The sequence below is a fragment of the Myripristis murdjan genome, chromosome 4 (genome assembly GCF_902150065.1).
Source record: "Myripristis murdjan chromosome 4, fMyrMur1.1, whole genome shotgun sequence".
Lineage (NCBI taxonomy): Eukaryota > Metazoa > Chordata > Actinopteri > Holocentriformes > Holocentridae > Myripristis > Myripristis murdjan.
The window spans coordinates 32,598,800-32,612,484 of NC_043983.1; the positions used below are offsets into that span (position 1 = coordinate 32,598,800).

The 13,685-nt window shown below is 42.8% G+C and overlaps 1 protein-coding gene across 5 annotated transcripts in view; it reads right to left on the bottom strand.

The window, feature by feature from the left end:
* ptprfa (protein tyrosine phosphatase receptor type Fa) overlaps positions 1-13,685 on the bottom strand; it is a 424,230-nt gene that overhangs the window by 136,599 nt on the left and 273,946 nt on the right. For all 5 annotated transcript variants that reach the window (XM_030049234.1, XM_030049233.1, XM_030049237.1 and 2 more), the window contains 3 exons: positions 12,868-13,012; positions 8,184-8,489; positions 644-837 (listed from right to left, as the gene is read on the bottom strand). In XM_030049234.1, the coding sequence (XP_029905094.1) occupies positions 644-837; positions 8,184-8,489; positions 12,868-13,012 (645 nt within the window). The remainder of the gene's footprint in view (positions 1-643; positions 838-8,183; positions 8,490-12,867; positions 13,013-13,685) is intronic.

Below are 13,685 nucleotides of genomic sequence, written 5' to 3' on the forward strand. Positions count from 1 at the left end.
CTCCGACTATTTCCCTGATTTTTGGGGCTCAAAGAGACTGAAATCTCCCTCCTCGTGATCTCATTTCACAAGAGCTGGAGCCACGACGTTTATATCAAACATATTTGGCTTTTAGGAGTGGAATCTGGATGTAGATTAAACTCATAAATGACACAAATGTGAACGGATTACGCCCCAAAAGCCAATGAAGACGAAAAAACAGACGTAGGATAAAAGGTAAAGAGAAACAACAAGCAGAGAAGGGAGCAATCGACGATGCATGGGACAACAGAAATGGAAGAATTAAAAATTAAAAATTAAGAATTACAGCAGGAATATGAACATAAAGATCAACCATTTTCTAAGGGGTGTCTTGTAGCTTCACCAGTTTGTGTTTCCTGCTAAATTCAGTGCATTCGGTTCAATTCAGTCAAGTTCAGCCTCATCCCTTGTTTTGCATCATGAAATGTGTGATCCTCAGGTTTTCAATTGTGGTAAAAAAAACAAAAAAAACAAAAAAAACAAAAAGACGAATCATTTGGTTAGTATAACATGGCCGGTGTGTGGAATAAGAGCTGAACAGGTCTGACCACAACATGCAGGCCTGTATAAAAACCCCCTGCTTGGCTTGTCATTGCAGTGAAGTGAGTGAGCGGGACGGTACCTGGGCTTCGGGGAGGGAAACATCCACGATGAGCGGCTGGCCGTGAGGCTCCCCGTTCTCCAGCCTGGAGTAGACCAGCTGGTAGCCTCTGATCTGGCCGTGCTGCTTCACAGACAGAGGAGGCTTCCAGCTCACCCTGAGGGCCGTGGAGTTCAGAGCCTCGGCCTCCACCTTCCTGGGAGGAGCTCCGGGCACTGCAGCAGACACAGCAGCAGCACACACACACACACACACACACACACCACAGTTACATTTGCAGCCTTCAGACAATGCGCTTTGCAGTTTTCACGACTGTGTTTTGTGTTTTTTCATCATCACATCATCTCATTTGAAATACAGACTTCCTGCTTAAAGGGCCATTTCTATTCATGTTTTAGCCCGTGCGCCACACTGCGCACATATTTCACATTTCTCCCGACTGTTTTCCAAAGCATACCGCACTTGTTTAGATTTTTGAATGTTTTTCTTACCTTCCAGGCAGGCTTTCTCTTCCATTCATCTTGTCACGGTGCAAAAATCAGCGTGCAGAGACTTGAAACTTGCTTGAGATAGGTAATCCATCACTGTGAACATCCTGCCCTAATTTATTTTTGTCAAAGTGACTTCATTGTCGTGCATGTTGATTTGAGAAGTCTGTGTTTTTTGGGTTTTTTTTTTCTTGCTGCATTTATGTGCATGTGGGGAGTTTCATCATCCAGGTCTTCCAAGTCAGAAAACCAAATTTTCTACTTGATAGCCAGACAACGTTCTTCCACGGAGAAGAAGCAGTCCCATCCACGTCATCCTTTTTCACATTTGCTTCTCGTTTGTCTTCCAGGTTTGATTTTCTGACAAAACGGCCCACGGATGCGATGCCGTTTCTTGATGTCAGAGGTTCCCGCCGGCATGTGAACGCACCACAAAGCCTGCAGACTTTTCAAGTCAGTCAATCCATCACAGCCATGTAAACTTGGAGAAAAATAAACTAAGGATATTCACGGTGATGGATCACCTGTCTCAAGCCAGTTTCGTGTCTCTGCAAGTTGACTTTTGCACTGTAACACAATGGATGGCATGGGATTGCTGCCTAGAGAGTTAAAAAATGCATTCGAAAATCACATCAAGAATAATAAACTTTGGAAAACAGTCAGTATCATGATGTAAAATATGTGTAACTACAGTGTTGTACATGGGATAAAACACAAACAAAACTGCAAGTGTTCTTCAACACTGCTAGCTTTGGGATAAAATGGGCTTACAGATGTATGGCTTTACAAATAAAGTCCTTTAATAAAAAATTGAGCTGATCCAGTTTTTGTCATCCTCTGATTTGATGGATATGAGGCAGATTGCTTGAATACTTATGGTGGAATTATTTATAAGTCCAACACGGGGAGCCTGAATTGATTTTAATGAGACGTTTTGATCAGATTCAACATTGGTACAGTGTGCATAAATATGTTCAGCTTCATCAGCTTGAAAGTAAAGAGTTTTAGCGTCCCGTGGTCTAAATGCCGTTTTACTGGCTTTTCCACTGTAAAACTCTAAGAAGTTGTAAAGGCGTCGAATGGCATCACAAAATTTTTGTTTTATCCAAAAGTGTTTGACTGCCCTTCAAAAATCCACATCGCCCAGGCCTTACTGTGTAGTTTAATGGGTATCTAAAACCATCGAGGTGTGGGCTGCGTTCCCTCTGGGGCTACACATACGAAAGCGTATAAACAACACTTTGGTAACAGGGTCAACCAAAAGGCAGATGAGATGTTCTCACGTCTACAATCCAGTTGCTCCCCTGTCCCGATCTGATAAATAACATCAAAGTTTTCAAATTTTCCTGACCTGATGAAAAAGTTAAAGGCCTGGAGAAGTTCAAAGGTAATGCGAAGGTTGCTGGCTACCTTTGAAGGTTATGCACATCAAAGCTTGTCATGTGGAGCCCCAAGAGGATGCTGGGAGGCCGGTTTAGTGCCCACACTTTTCTACTGTGTGGAATAGTGAAATGGGCTTATGAAGATTTCCTTTAGACTGCTTGGTCAGCTTCCAGGGGAGTGGTAAATGAATACAAATTTGACTTCAATAAAAATGAGAAGAGGTAGTCCTGAAATTAATGAAATTCAAGATAGTAAAGGAGAGGAAAGAAGCATTAAAGGTTAAAACGCCCTGCATTAAGAGATTAATACACAGATAGAAAGTGTGAAAGAACCTCCAGCAAATAGCACCATGCAGCACGGCGAGGAGGGGAACGCTTCATAATTTGGCGTCAGCACGATGCACTTTGCACTAATTGGAATCATTTAACCTCATCTATCTGCAAGCTTACAAAATCAAGCTTCAACCTTTGGAGCAAAACGTCAATAAAGCTGCTGTGTTAACAGCAAAAGACAAAGCCCCGGCCTGTGTCGGGTGCAGGAGGAACAAAAGAACCATGCAAATCACGACAGAATCCCACAGCCGCACAAAACGCATCTTTGAAGTCGGTCCGCTGGCCTGGATTGAACAAACACTAATTATCAAGAAAACACCAGCAACCATTGGCTATGGCTGTCAAGTCTGTCAGCGCTGTGTGACACACCGCAACAAATCTCCATGCTAATCCTCCTTGTCGTTCACTCTCATCTTCACAGTTAAGATCTTGTTTTTCTTCATACAAGGAACAAAAAAAATCCGCTGGTGGGATGAGATAATCCCACTTGTTACCCATGCAAATCAACTTGTTTCCAGAATTTTCTTGAATCAAGTGTCATTCTCGTGATCCAAGTGGACTGATCTGCCTTTTTCTGCCTTGTTTCAACGTATTCTGCCCTGTGCCGAGAAAAAAAATGGTGAAACAAGTGAAACTGGATTGGAAACAAGGGGGGATTATCTCATCCCACTTGTAGGTTTTTGCAGTACACTTTCTTGAGACAGTTCAACCAAGTGTATTTATTGTATAGTGTCTACATTGTTATGTCTAATTTTTCTAAATGCAGCTGAAATGTAGCTTAAATGTTGAGTACACTAGCTGAATGACACTAAATCTGCTTGATTTGAACTGGCTTGCTTACTCTGTCATGTGACATGCGTCATTAGTCACCATGCTGAAAAAACTTTTGTACTTTTGAGGTTGATTTTTGGCGTGTGTGTTGGCCGTATTGAACTGTGTTGGAGAGCTGCACACCCGAACAAGCAAGACGGAAGTCGCTCTTAATGAAGCAGCTGATGGGATTTTGATTAGAATCGATTAGTTATAATGGAAAATGGTGGAAAAACAGGGTCAACAAAGGCCAGAGTTAGGCTGCAGAGAGTCTGATCTGAAATTCAACAATCTGGCCCGTCCAACTTCTTCCCTTCTTCTTCTGAGGGAACGATGCCAGATCATTTAACTGCAGCGGCTACAGACAAACACTGAATCTGGCTGCCTGATTGTCATTTTGGCCTCGTTCAGCCTGCCATCCCAAATCATTTTTTAGCATTTTAAGATTGGCTCAAGGTTGATTTTAGAAAATCTGGACAGGAAAAACAGCATGAGATGCGATTTTTGCAAATCAGATCCAAACCTCATTGGGAGGTTGTTTGAAATTCAATTCCTACGTCTCAGCTCAGACTCTCGGGACACTCAAAATGGTTTTCAAACTGTCTTTTGCATCGCTCGACGACATTAAATCCAGGAGGTGACGGAGACGAATCCCTGCTGCTGCTTGCAGGGCGGCATGGAGACTCTGAAGTGAACCGTCTGCTGGCTCTTTGGTTGGAGGCTTGTGGACGTCTCTCATGCTTCAACGTTGGAAAGCTGCATCACAAGCGTACGTACTTACTAATGCCTAATGTCGTTACCATAGCAACCCATGCAGATAGGTCGGTGATGTCTGGAGACACAATCCCGATTTGATCACTTGATAATAGCAGTGTCGACAGTCTGTCTTTAAGATCTGATTTGAGAAAGAAATCTGATTTGCCTGCAGTCTGAACAAGACAAGCCTTTGTCTTCAGGGGTCTGATGTGGCAGCGCTGTTACATTTCACTTCATCTTCAAGTCCCGCCGAGTTACGTTTTCACTTTTTTTGAGAGCCGTTTTGTGCGTTCTACAGCAGAGCGCCTGAATAACCTGAGAGTCAGAATAAAGGCTGAGCTCAAAACATATACTGTACAGGCAAATATGTGCCTACACTTCCATGTCACTTTAAGTTGGCTGACATGGAACAAAGGCAGTAAAAACTGCAGTAAAACACTCTTGTCTTGAGACGTTAAAAAGTTTATTGTTCAACTGTAAAGCACCAAGCCTCCAGTACATATCTCTATTACTGTATAACCTTGCTACAAATGTGTCAACCAATGTATCATTATCACAAGGTTTGACAAAAAAATCAGCAGCTCTGTTCAAAACCTTGGAGGCACACACCTGTTGAGCTCACACTGTGTGGCAGGGACTGGTTCCTGGAAAATGGGATGTGATTTGATTTCAACAACAGTGATACCTGGACCAAACCTGCAGATTGAGCCAGGTTATTTGTTGGATTTATTTGATCCAGAGATCAAAACCACATGGACACAGACAGCCACACTTGTACAGTATGATTAATTAACCACTGAGTTTTAGTGGATTTTAACAAAACATGAAACTGTTGAATGTCTATTTTTTTTATTATTTATTTTTTTTTTTTTTTTAGAAATCTTGTCTTAAACCAGACACTTCTTCCAGGTGGTATGTGACCTAAATTTCTTCCAAGGTTTTGAATGACTCTGCACTGATGATGCAAATAAATAAAGATGAATGGCAGATTTGTCTGGAGGCCGTCTGAGGTAAGAGCAGCCTCTCGCCCTCGTGCCATTTTCAGGGACAGAAATGGTTCACATGGGACTCCACGTTCCTGGTCCAGCACCACTCAGCATCCATGTCTACTTGAGTGAAGCTGTTACAGCACTTTTCCGAGAATCCAACACGTGAAGGCAATTAAGCTCACATCACGCGCTTGTTGGCTCAGGCCAGCAGGGAAATGATTGAGCAGTAATTTAATAGAGACGTCAGAAACACCAGGATCGTGCAGACCCAAATTATACCCCAGTTTTTCGAGGAGAGGGGTGCGAAGCAGAGGCAAGGAGATCTAAGAGAAACCGTGGTGCAGCGGATTTCTGCAACTCCATGCCCGCACTATCAAGGACACTGATACTTCTGGCAGAATGCAGAACCTCAATAATTATTAACTGAGAAGTTGGCTTCATTTCAATTTATTAAAACAAATTAATAGTCAGCCAGCGGTCTTCAAGGCCCAGCGCGCCTTAAGCGAGGTGTCAGGAAGCGAAATGAGAATATGGTGTGATAGGAGGCACCAGAGCTGGCAGTGATGTGGGAGCTGGAAGGAGAATTAGTTGGGGAGAGCACAGAGAAAGCTGCTGCACTTTGTGTGGAGAATGGACAGATGCTGGAGAAATCCAGTGAGCGATGAGAGCTCAAAGTCAAATGGGGTGCGGAGAGATGGAAAGAGATGAAAAGAGTGTGAGATTAAAATTCAGTGGGTGTGCAGGAAAAAATGTGGTGTGTTATATAGAGGCAGAGAGAGAGAGAGAGAGAGCGAGTGAGAGAGAAACTGAGATAGAGAAAGAAGGATGGGAGGGAGGCTATGTAGTGAGGGCAGGCGCTGTGGAGTGGGGAGAAGAAACAGTGCACTGAACACCACTTAGACTTGTCTCCATAATGACAGAATTATTGGGTTTAAGTCATAAAACAGTGCTGCCCAAAAAAGCACATCCTGATAGATCAGTCATTTTCAATCACTCTGGGCAACTCAATAAACAGAGAGCAGAAAGGATCTGCTTTTTATTGGAACTAAGGTAATAAATCCCAGGACACACAAAGACACACACACACACACACACACACACACACACAGGCATGCATGCACACTCGCGTGCACATGCACATAAATGTCATCATTTTCTCCCCATCTCTCTCCAATGCTTACAATACAGACACAGGCAATTCAAACACAATAAGAGCACGGGGGAATCAAATTAATCCAGACATTGGGAAGACTAACATAATTAAGAAGCAAAGGAAGGGAAGGAGTCAGGAAGATGTCAAGGGCAAAGACGGAGTTCATTTGTAAGTAGTCACAGCGGCTGGAGCCAATCACAAGCCAGCAGTCAGCTTTAACAGAGGCGAGGCTCCGCACCATGCTGCTCTGCTCTTTAAGCCCCTCCGACAATAACCGGGACTTATCCATTGATTTCCTCTAGTGGCTCAAGAAAAGAGACCATTACTCTTTGGTCTCATTGGTCATGATATGGCCAACCCAACTGTGTCTTAAAAAAAGAGCTGAATCTGCTTGTAAGGATTTGGTGTAATGGTGTCTTAAAGCTGTGGGCACTAGGGTGTGCTGTGCGGTGCCACTAATACAGAGTGTGTGCTGTGTGGCAGAGCTTCTCTCCGGACTAAATCATAGTAGCCGTTTAGCCAGCGCCTCAGACCTGCTATCAGACTGAGGAGACAGAGCATGTCATATTGCCACTCGGGCAATTCTCCAGACACCTTAGCCTGGCAAGCCAGGAGCCCAGCAGGCTACAGCAGTGTCATCATGCTGAGAAAAAGACAGACATGTTGATAGAGAGAGGCAGGCCGAGAGGCAGCAGGGCTCAGCAGCAGCAGGTAACAGCCAACACAGTCTCACAAAACTGCCTGAAATGAGCACAAGCTGAAAAGCAGATTATACGTTATGGACATGAATAACGTGAAGATTACGTCCCTCCACATGAAAGGATTATGTGACAATAGCATAAATGAGACTTGCCATTTTTACCTGTTTGTCACATGACAAGGCGAGTCAACAGTGAAATTTAGACGAAATCAAACAAAATTAGGCAACTAGAACAACACCGGCTGGGGTAAAGGTTAAGGCCAAAGCTTGCTTACACAACTACAAGTACAGGTTCATGTTGTGGTCATTCTTAACTAAGATTATTACAGAGCTCTGTGAAATACTCTGAAATAGTTCTGTTGGTCAGTCGTGACACTCAGTCAGGATAAATATCGCTAAATTGTATAACTGACTGTTGCCATGGACAGCTTGTTTAGTTGCTACATGGCTGTGTAGTTAGTTTTGCAAACTTTTTAAGCATAAATCAATATTCTCAATGTCAATTTATTCATATTGTTTATAAATAAAAATAAACCCCTTCAAGGTAAAAGAGACTGCTGTGATTTGAGTCAGACTCCTGATCACCCTGTCATGGTTGATTTTGCAATAATGGCCAGCTGGCTGCACATTATCTATGAGAAAACTGAGATGGACATGAAAAACCTTATTTCTAGTAGAAAACGTCAACAAGAGCTGGGAACTGAACCTGGGTTGTTGGACGACTCTGACCTCCACACCCTTAATTTCCACTGTTGCTATTTCAGTGTCAAAGTACTTAGTGTTTGTAGTCGTGTCTCCTCCACATAATCCTTTCCTGTTGGAAATACTTATTTCACTCCCTTTTTGTGTGCACTAAGAAACATTTCTGCATTGTGCTCATTTCAGGAGCAGAAGAGAAGTGTCAGTTGGAGGAAGGTTAGTTTTTGCAGGCAGTCAGGTCATCAACATACCATCCTCCTTGGTTCGGATGCGGGCAGCGGGGCTCTCTGGGCCAGGCCCCACATCAGTGTGCGCCCTCACCCACACCTCATACTCAGTCCACTTCTCCAGGTCGTCCAGCACGTAGCTGGTCACATTGGCACCAATTCCTGACACTTGGTGTCGCTCCGTGTCTTCCCCTGTTAGCGCCTGGTAGGCCAGGGAGTAGCGCACTATGTCCCCATGGCGGCTGCCTGCAGGGGGCGCCACCCAACTCACCTGGATGCTGGTGGAGCTGAGGCTCAGCAAACGCACCTCCTGGGGAGGGGCCGATGGGGCTGATGGAAGGGGAGGAGGGAAGGTCAAGGGTCAAGCATTGTGGATGATGAGTGCAAAAGACATTCTGGACCGGGGAGAACTGCTCTGTTCATGTAAAACATTTTCAGACAAAGTATTTACTCTCTCAAAATTTTAATCATGTGGGTGCCCACTTGTTGGATTAAATTTAAAAAATCTATTTCCTTGTGTAAATGAATGTACATTGAATGTGTGTGTGTGTGTGTGTGTGTGTGTGTGTGTGTGTGTGCGTGTGTGTGTGTCTGTGTAAATATACACACACACACACACACACACATACACAAATGTATTTATGGTAATTCTCCTATTATATAACATGTATAATAATAACATGTATAATCTCCCAAGTCCAGAAGGCAAACAAAAACAAAGGTGATACTTCACACTGTAGCTGCCTTTCTGTGAAACAGTGCAGTTGCTGCGCCATATGAAAAACAAATACAGCTGGCACAATGTGAAGTTTCACCAACTTAAAAGTTAAAAAAGGCACAATGATTAAATGATAACATGTAGGCACAACAAAGCATGAGGACAAAATGAAACGACATAGCACAACAGTACAGTGAACTGTGCGCTGTGCATATTAGTGTGGAGCAAGTGGGAGATCCGACACTGGAGGACTTTTATCATGCCAGCTTGTGATCTGGCAGCCACAGCAGTGAGCGTGGACACACTATCTGAACAATGTTGGAGGTTGGGTCGTGCCTGCTAGTAGGCCAAGCCCAGCATATTGCAGAGGAACACAAAGAGAGAGACACACAAAAACAGGAGTATTCCCACACGTCTACAAGAACCTTTGGATACATCTGTGCTGGAGTGCAATAGATCAAACAGACAGAGATCAATGTGTGGGAGACATATTGCAGTCGATACAAGTCTCAAATACAAACAGGGTTATGAAAAACACTAAAATCTAGAGCGGAGGTAGGCGAATTCCAGAGAAAGTAAATTAAAATTCAGACGAAAACAACAACAAAAAAAAAACTTTAACTTTAAACTTAGAATAAAAACAATATGGTGAAATGTTGAGGAAGAGCTTAGACTGTAGAGACTGAAGAATTAGGTTGCATATCTGAGACTGTCCTGGACTGAGTGCCATCTGACCCATTCAACAGGAACTCTTCATCCCAAGTGGTGTTTGTTCTTTTCCCGATTGTTTGTGGTGCACCTCAAGGTACAGTTTTGGGGCCAATACTGTTGTCTTTACATGTGTTACCACATCTAAATATCAATTACACCAAGCCTCATAAGTTTTCAGGTTAGGACCCTCATGTAGAGGCACAATTTGTCTTGAGACCCACAGTTATTTTGAGCGGTAAAATAAAGTTGTCAAAAAAGTAGTTAAGCTTTTAAAGCACCTGTATCTATCATTACAGTGTGTATACGGGCTAAATTTAGCTGTAAACACTGTCTTACATTCAATATGAGCGAAATAAAAAAAAAATATTGTTCGTTGTACATTACATGTCATTACTGTGCCTGTTTTCCAGGCAAATAACACACCATCTGGTCCTTCAAAGGCAACAAAGCCATAATCAATATGATTCATTGTACTGTCTATGTGTTTTTTTTTTTTTTCTCATTTCTGGAGAGTGATTCTTACTGTTTTTAGACAGCACTTAGTCCCGTTTGAAAAGAAATTTGTCCAAATGTTGTCAAATAGCTAAGAAGGTTTCTATTTGCCAGTCATCATCGCTTATGCAGGCCATCATGGTCAGTGGCGTCTCAGGGGGCTTAATAGGTTCAGAAATTGCAACTACATTGCATGATTTAAGAAATTCCATCCTTTTTTATTGAGAAAACAATGTATTGATGTGGCCTTCTCACGAACCTCCTGACCCTCTGTTGGGGCCCACCAATGGGTTGGAAATCACTAATCTGGAGCTCGCCGGTGTCTCACCTGGAAGAGCATGTGCCACTTAGCAAGAATAAGTCCTTACCACAATATAGTGTGAGGGGTGTAACATTAGAGAGATAGAGAACCAGAGGAACGTCAAAAACAGTCAGGTATACAGGATATCCAGACCTATAAATAAACACAGCAGAGAAACCAGTGATGGCAGAGGCAGGAAAAGGCCGAGGGAGGCAGACGTGCAGTACGTGACAGCAGCGGTCAGGGTCTTTAGTCGTGTTAGCAGGTTTCCTGGGCTGGTCTGCCACAGCCATGACGGCAAGCTGGTACAACACCTCTGTTCCTATGGGAACCGGTGTGATTGCTGGCACAGGGATCTCACTACTGACAAGTAAAACAAATGGCTTAGAATAAGCTTTGATTCCTTCTGGGAGCTGTCATAAATAATGTAGGTTCAAGTCCACATCTCCCAGCATGCCAGACAGACAGAGATACGCACTGGACGCTGTGCAAAAACCTGAATTAAGGGTGTTCGATACCATTAGTGTCAGAGTGGGAACGGTGACTGAACAGCACAAATTCAAACGACTGCACACCAGCTAACTGTACACCGTGTTTTACATGACAAACTACAATTGTAAAGGAGCATGACATGTATAATCTAAGTGTTCTGTCTGTGTAACAGTCTGTTTGTGTTTGCTTAGTCTTACATCATATTATGTGCTGTATGTATCTACTCAGTGGCTTTATTAGGCTATTTGTCAAATCGTGCAATGTGCAGTGGCCAATGATTTGTGACGCACTGGGAGCAGAGAGCAGAAAATGAATATATCAAGTAGTGCTGGTGTGCAACTGAACCGCGCCACGCCACAAAGGTTTGATGGTTTCGGGATGCAGGATTTTATGGCAGAGCAGTAAAAGGCACTGCCATTTGTCATTACCTTGTACCTTAACATTGTAATTCAATAATGGGTCCCGCAAACTTGAGCATGATTGGCAAATGTACAAAACTGTAGTTATAATTAACCCAAGACTAGTGATTAAATTTTGCGAGCTTGAAACTTGAGATTTACAATTACACAGCTCCGTGAACTAGATAATCCATCCAGTGCTACTAGTATTACTGTGTTACAATAGTTTCAGCACACCCAAATGACTGGGTAAGAAAAAGAGGTTTTGCTGTCTTACACAGACTGGGTGTCAGTGTTAAAGCTGTGGGTACAAGCAAATCTCTTATTACTTTCGTAAAACTGTTGGCAAGGAACAAAAAACATCAAGAAACCTCCACACCTGACTGTGCACAAGCAAGCAGGACTGCAAACTTCTCTTCACTGTAAACAGTTAGTTTCCTCTGAGCACATATTCGTTTAAAATGTCAGGTTGCAACCTCGCAAAATGTAATCATAACTGTGCAGTCTCTAATGAAAACATGCATGATTTAATGCCTGCGATGCTTGCCAACGCAGGATCTTAAATATGACAAGAAAACAATTACTGTGAAATTAATAAGTCCAGTTTTATGATACATAACAGGACTGTCATTTCATAAAGGTCACTGCTCTGGTTCCCACCTCACAAACATATTAAAGCATAATGCAAAGTAGTTTGGGCTTTCACAACGATGAAAAAGGGGACACTAACTCAAAAAAAAAAAGTATTAAATGAAAAAGTGGGATCCTACCATCCAGTTTGTGACCTGCAGGACACAACACCAGTGACTTATGCCATGCTTTTAGAGCACACAGGAAGGAGAGGTAATCAAAAACTGAATGCTAAATACTGTACCTTTCTGCTGTCCATCTGGGCACTGGGAGTGAGCATACAGTTGCTCCTGATAGTCGGTGAATTAAAGGTTTAGAAGTGTTTCTGTACTCGACTCCCCTAAACAAACTAAGATTTCACACTGGCACTCAACATACTGTGCGCTAACATACACTATGTTGAGTGACACAGGTTTGATGCTCACATTATATGACCATAGTCTCCATATGGACAAATCAATAAATAAACAAACAAATAATTTAACAATGTAATATCAACATAAGTCTATGGTTTTTGTTGCCATGATTTATTTTTGAATCTAGCGGAGAGCAACTGTGCGGTGATTTTCAGCTGGACCCAGGCTCCAATCACTCACCACCTTCACTTCCCGTAGAAATAAAACAAGTCTCGCAGAAACAGACTCCAGGCTCAGCCACTTATTTAAAATGATTTACCAGTGGGTTTTAGAGCTGCAACACATTCTCTTTTTCTCATTTGTGAGATAATATTAGTGGCCTAGCATCGCTCTAAAGTGTCAAGGCAATCCTAAAGTGTGAGCATATGGCTCACCATCCCTGCCGATGTGTAAACTCTGACAGTCTCAGATGACCGACAGGCCTAAACTCCATGCATTCCCTTGGGTAGGATCAGCCAAAGTTTCAGTGGGTTAAACATATCAGGTGGGAAAAGATACTGGGTGACAGATACCTGGGAGAAACTTGGGGATATAAGATGGCAGCACTTACTGGACTGGGCTGTCCGGGCCTCGATGGCCTGAGTAAAGACTCCTAAACCCATGTCCGACCGCGCTGCCAGGGAGAACATGTAGAGGGTATCCGGCTTCAGACCGTCAACAGCGTAGGAGCCTGCTGGGTTGAAAGTGACACGATGCTGCGGAGAGACACAAAACAAGGAACAATTCATATAGAGTACATAAACAAACCGCCTACACAGCTTTGTTTTCATTTTGAGCATTTCTCTGGCGCTATTATGACTTAACTTACAATAAAAAGGCTACAACAGCAGCCGAAGCTTAAATTCCTTAGTCATGAATATTATGAGCAGCTGTTACTATGGATAAATAAATGCCTAAAAATAATAAATACAAATATATGTAGGGCAAAGGTCAGCAGCTGCACCTGGCAAATATGCATTTGGATTGTAGGAATTCAAAATCTATATTGAAGGGAGTTTGGCTAATTTACATATTTTAATAAAGAGAATACCCACCCTGGTAATTAAAAGAAACACCAAACAACAACACATAGGTACTGTATGTTGTTTATGGTATGTTTCATCTCATATATCCAGTACAACCTCAGATGTAAATATAGAGTATGTGCACAAGTGACAGATCCTAAGTCCCACCACTGGAAAAGCAAACCAACCAATTCTAGGTTAGTAAATGTTGCCCTCAGACAAGCAATTGGCAACCGCTTGTCCAACCTAGCAATGGTAACTAAGGGGGTGGGACTTAGGACAGGTAAGTAGGGACTAAAGATGATGAAACAGTTGATTTCAAAAGGGCAAGCCTAACTGGAATTACTTCTAATGATACAACTGT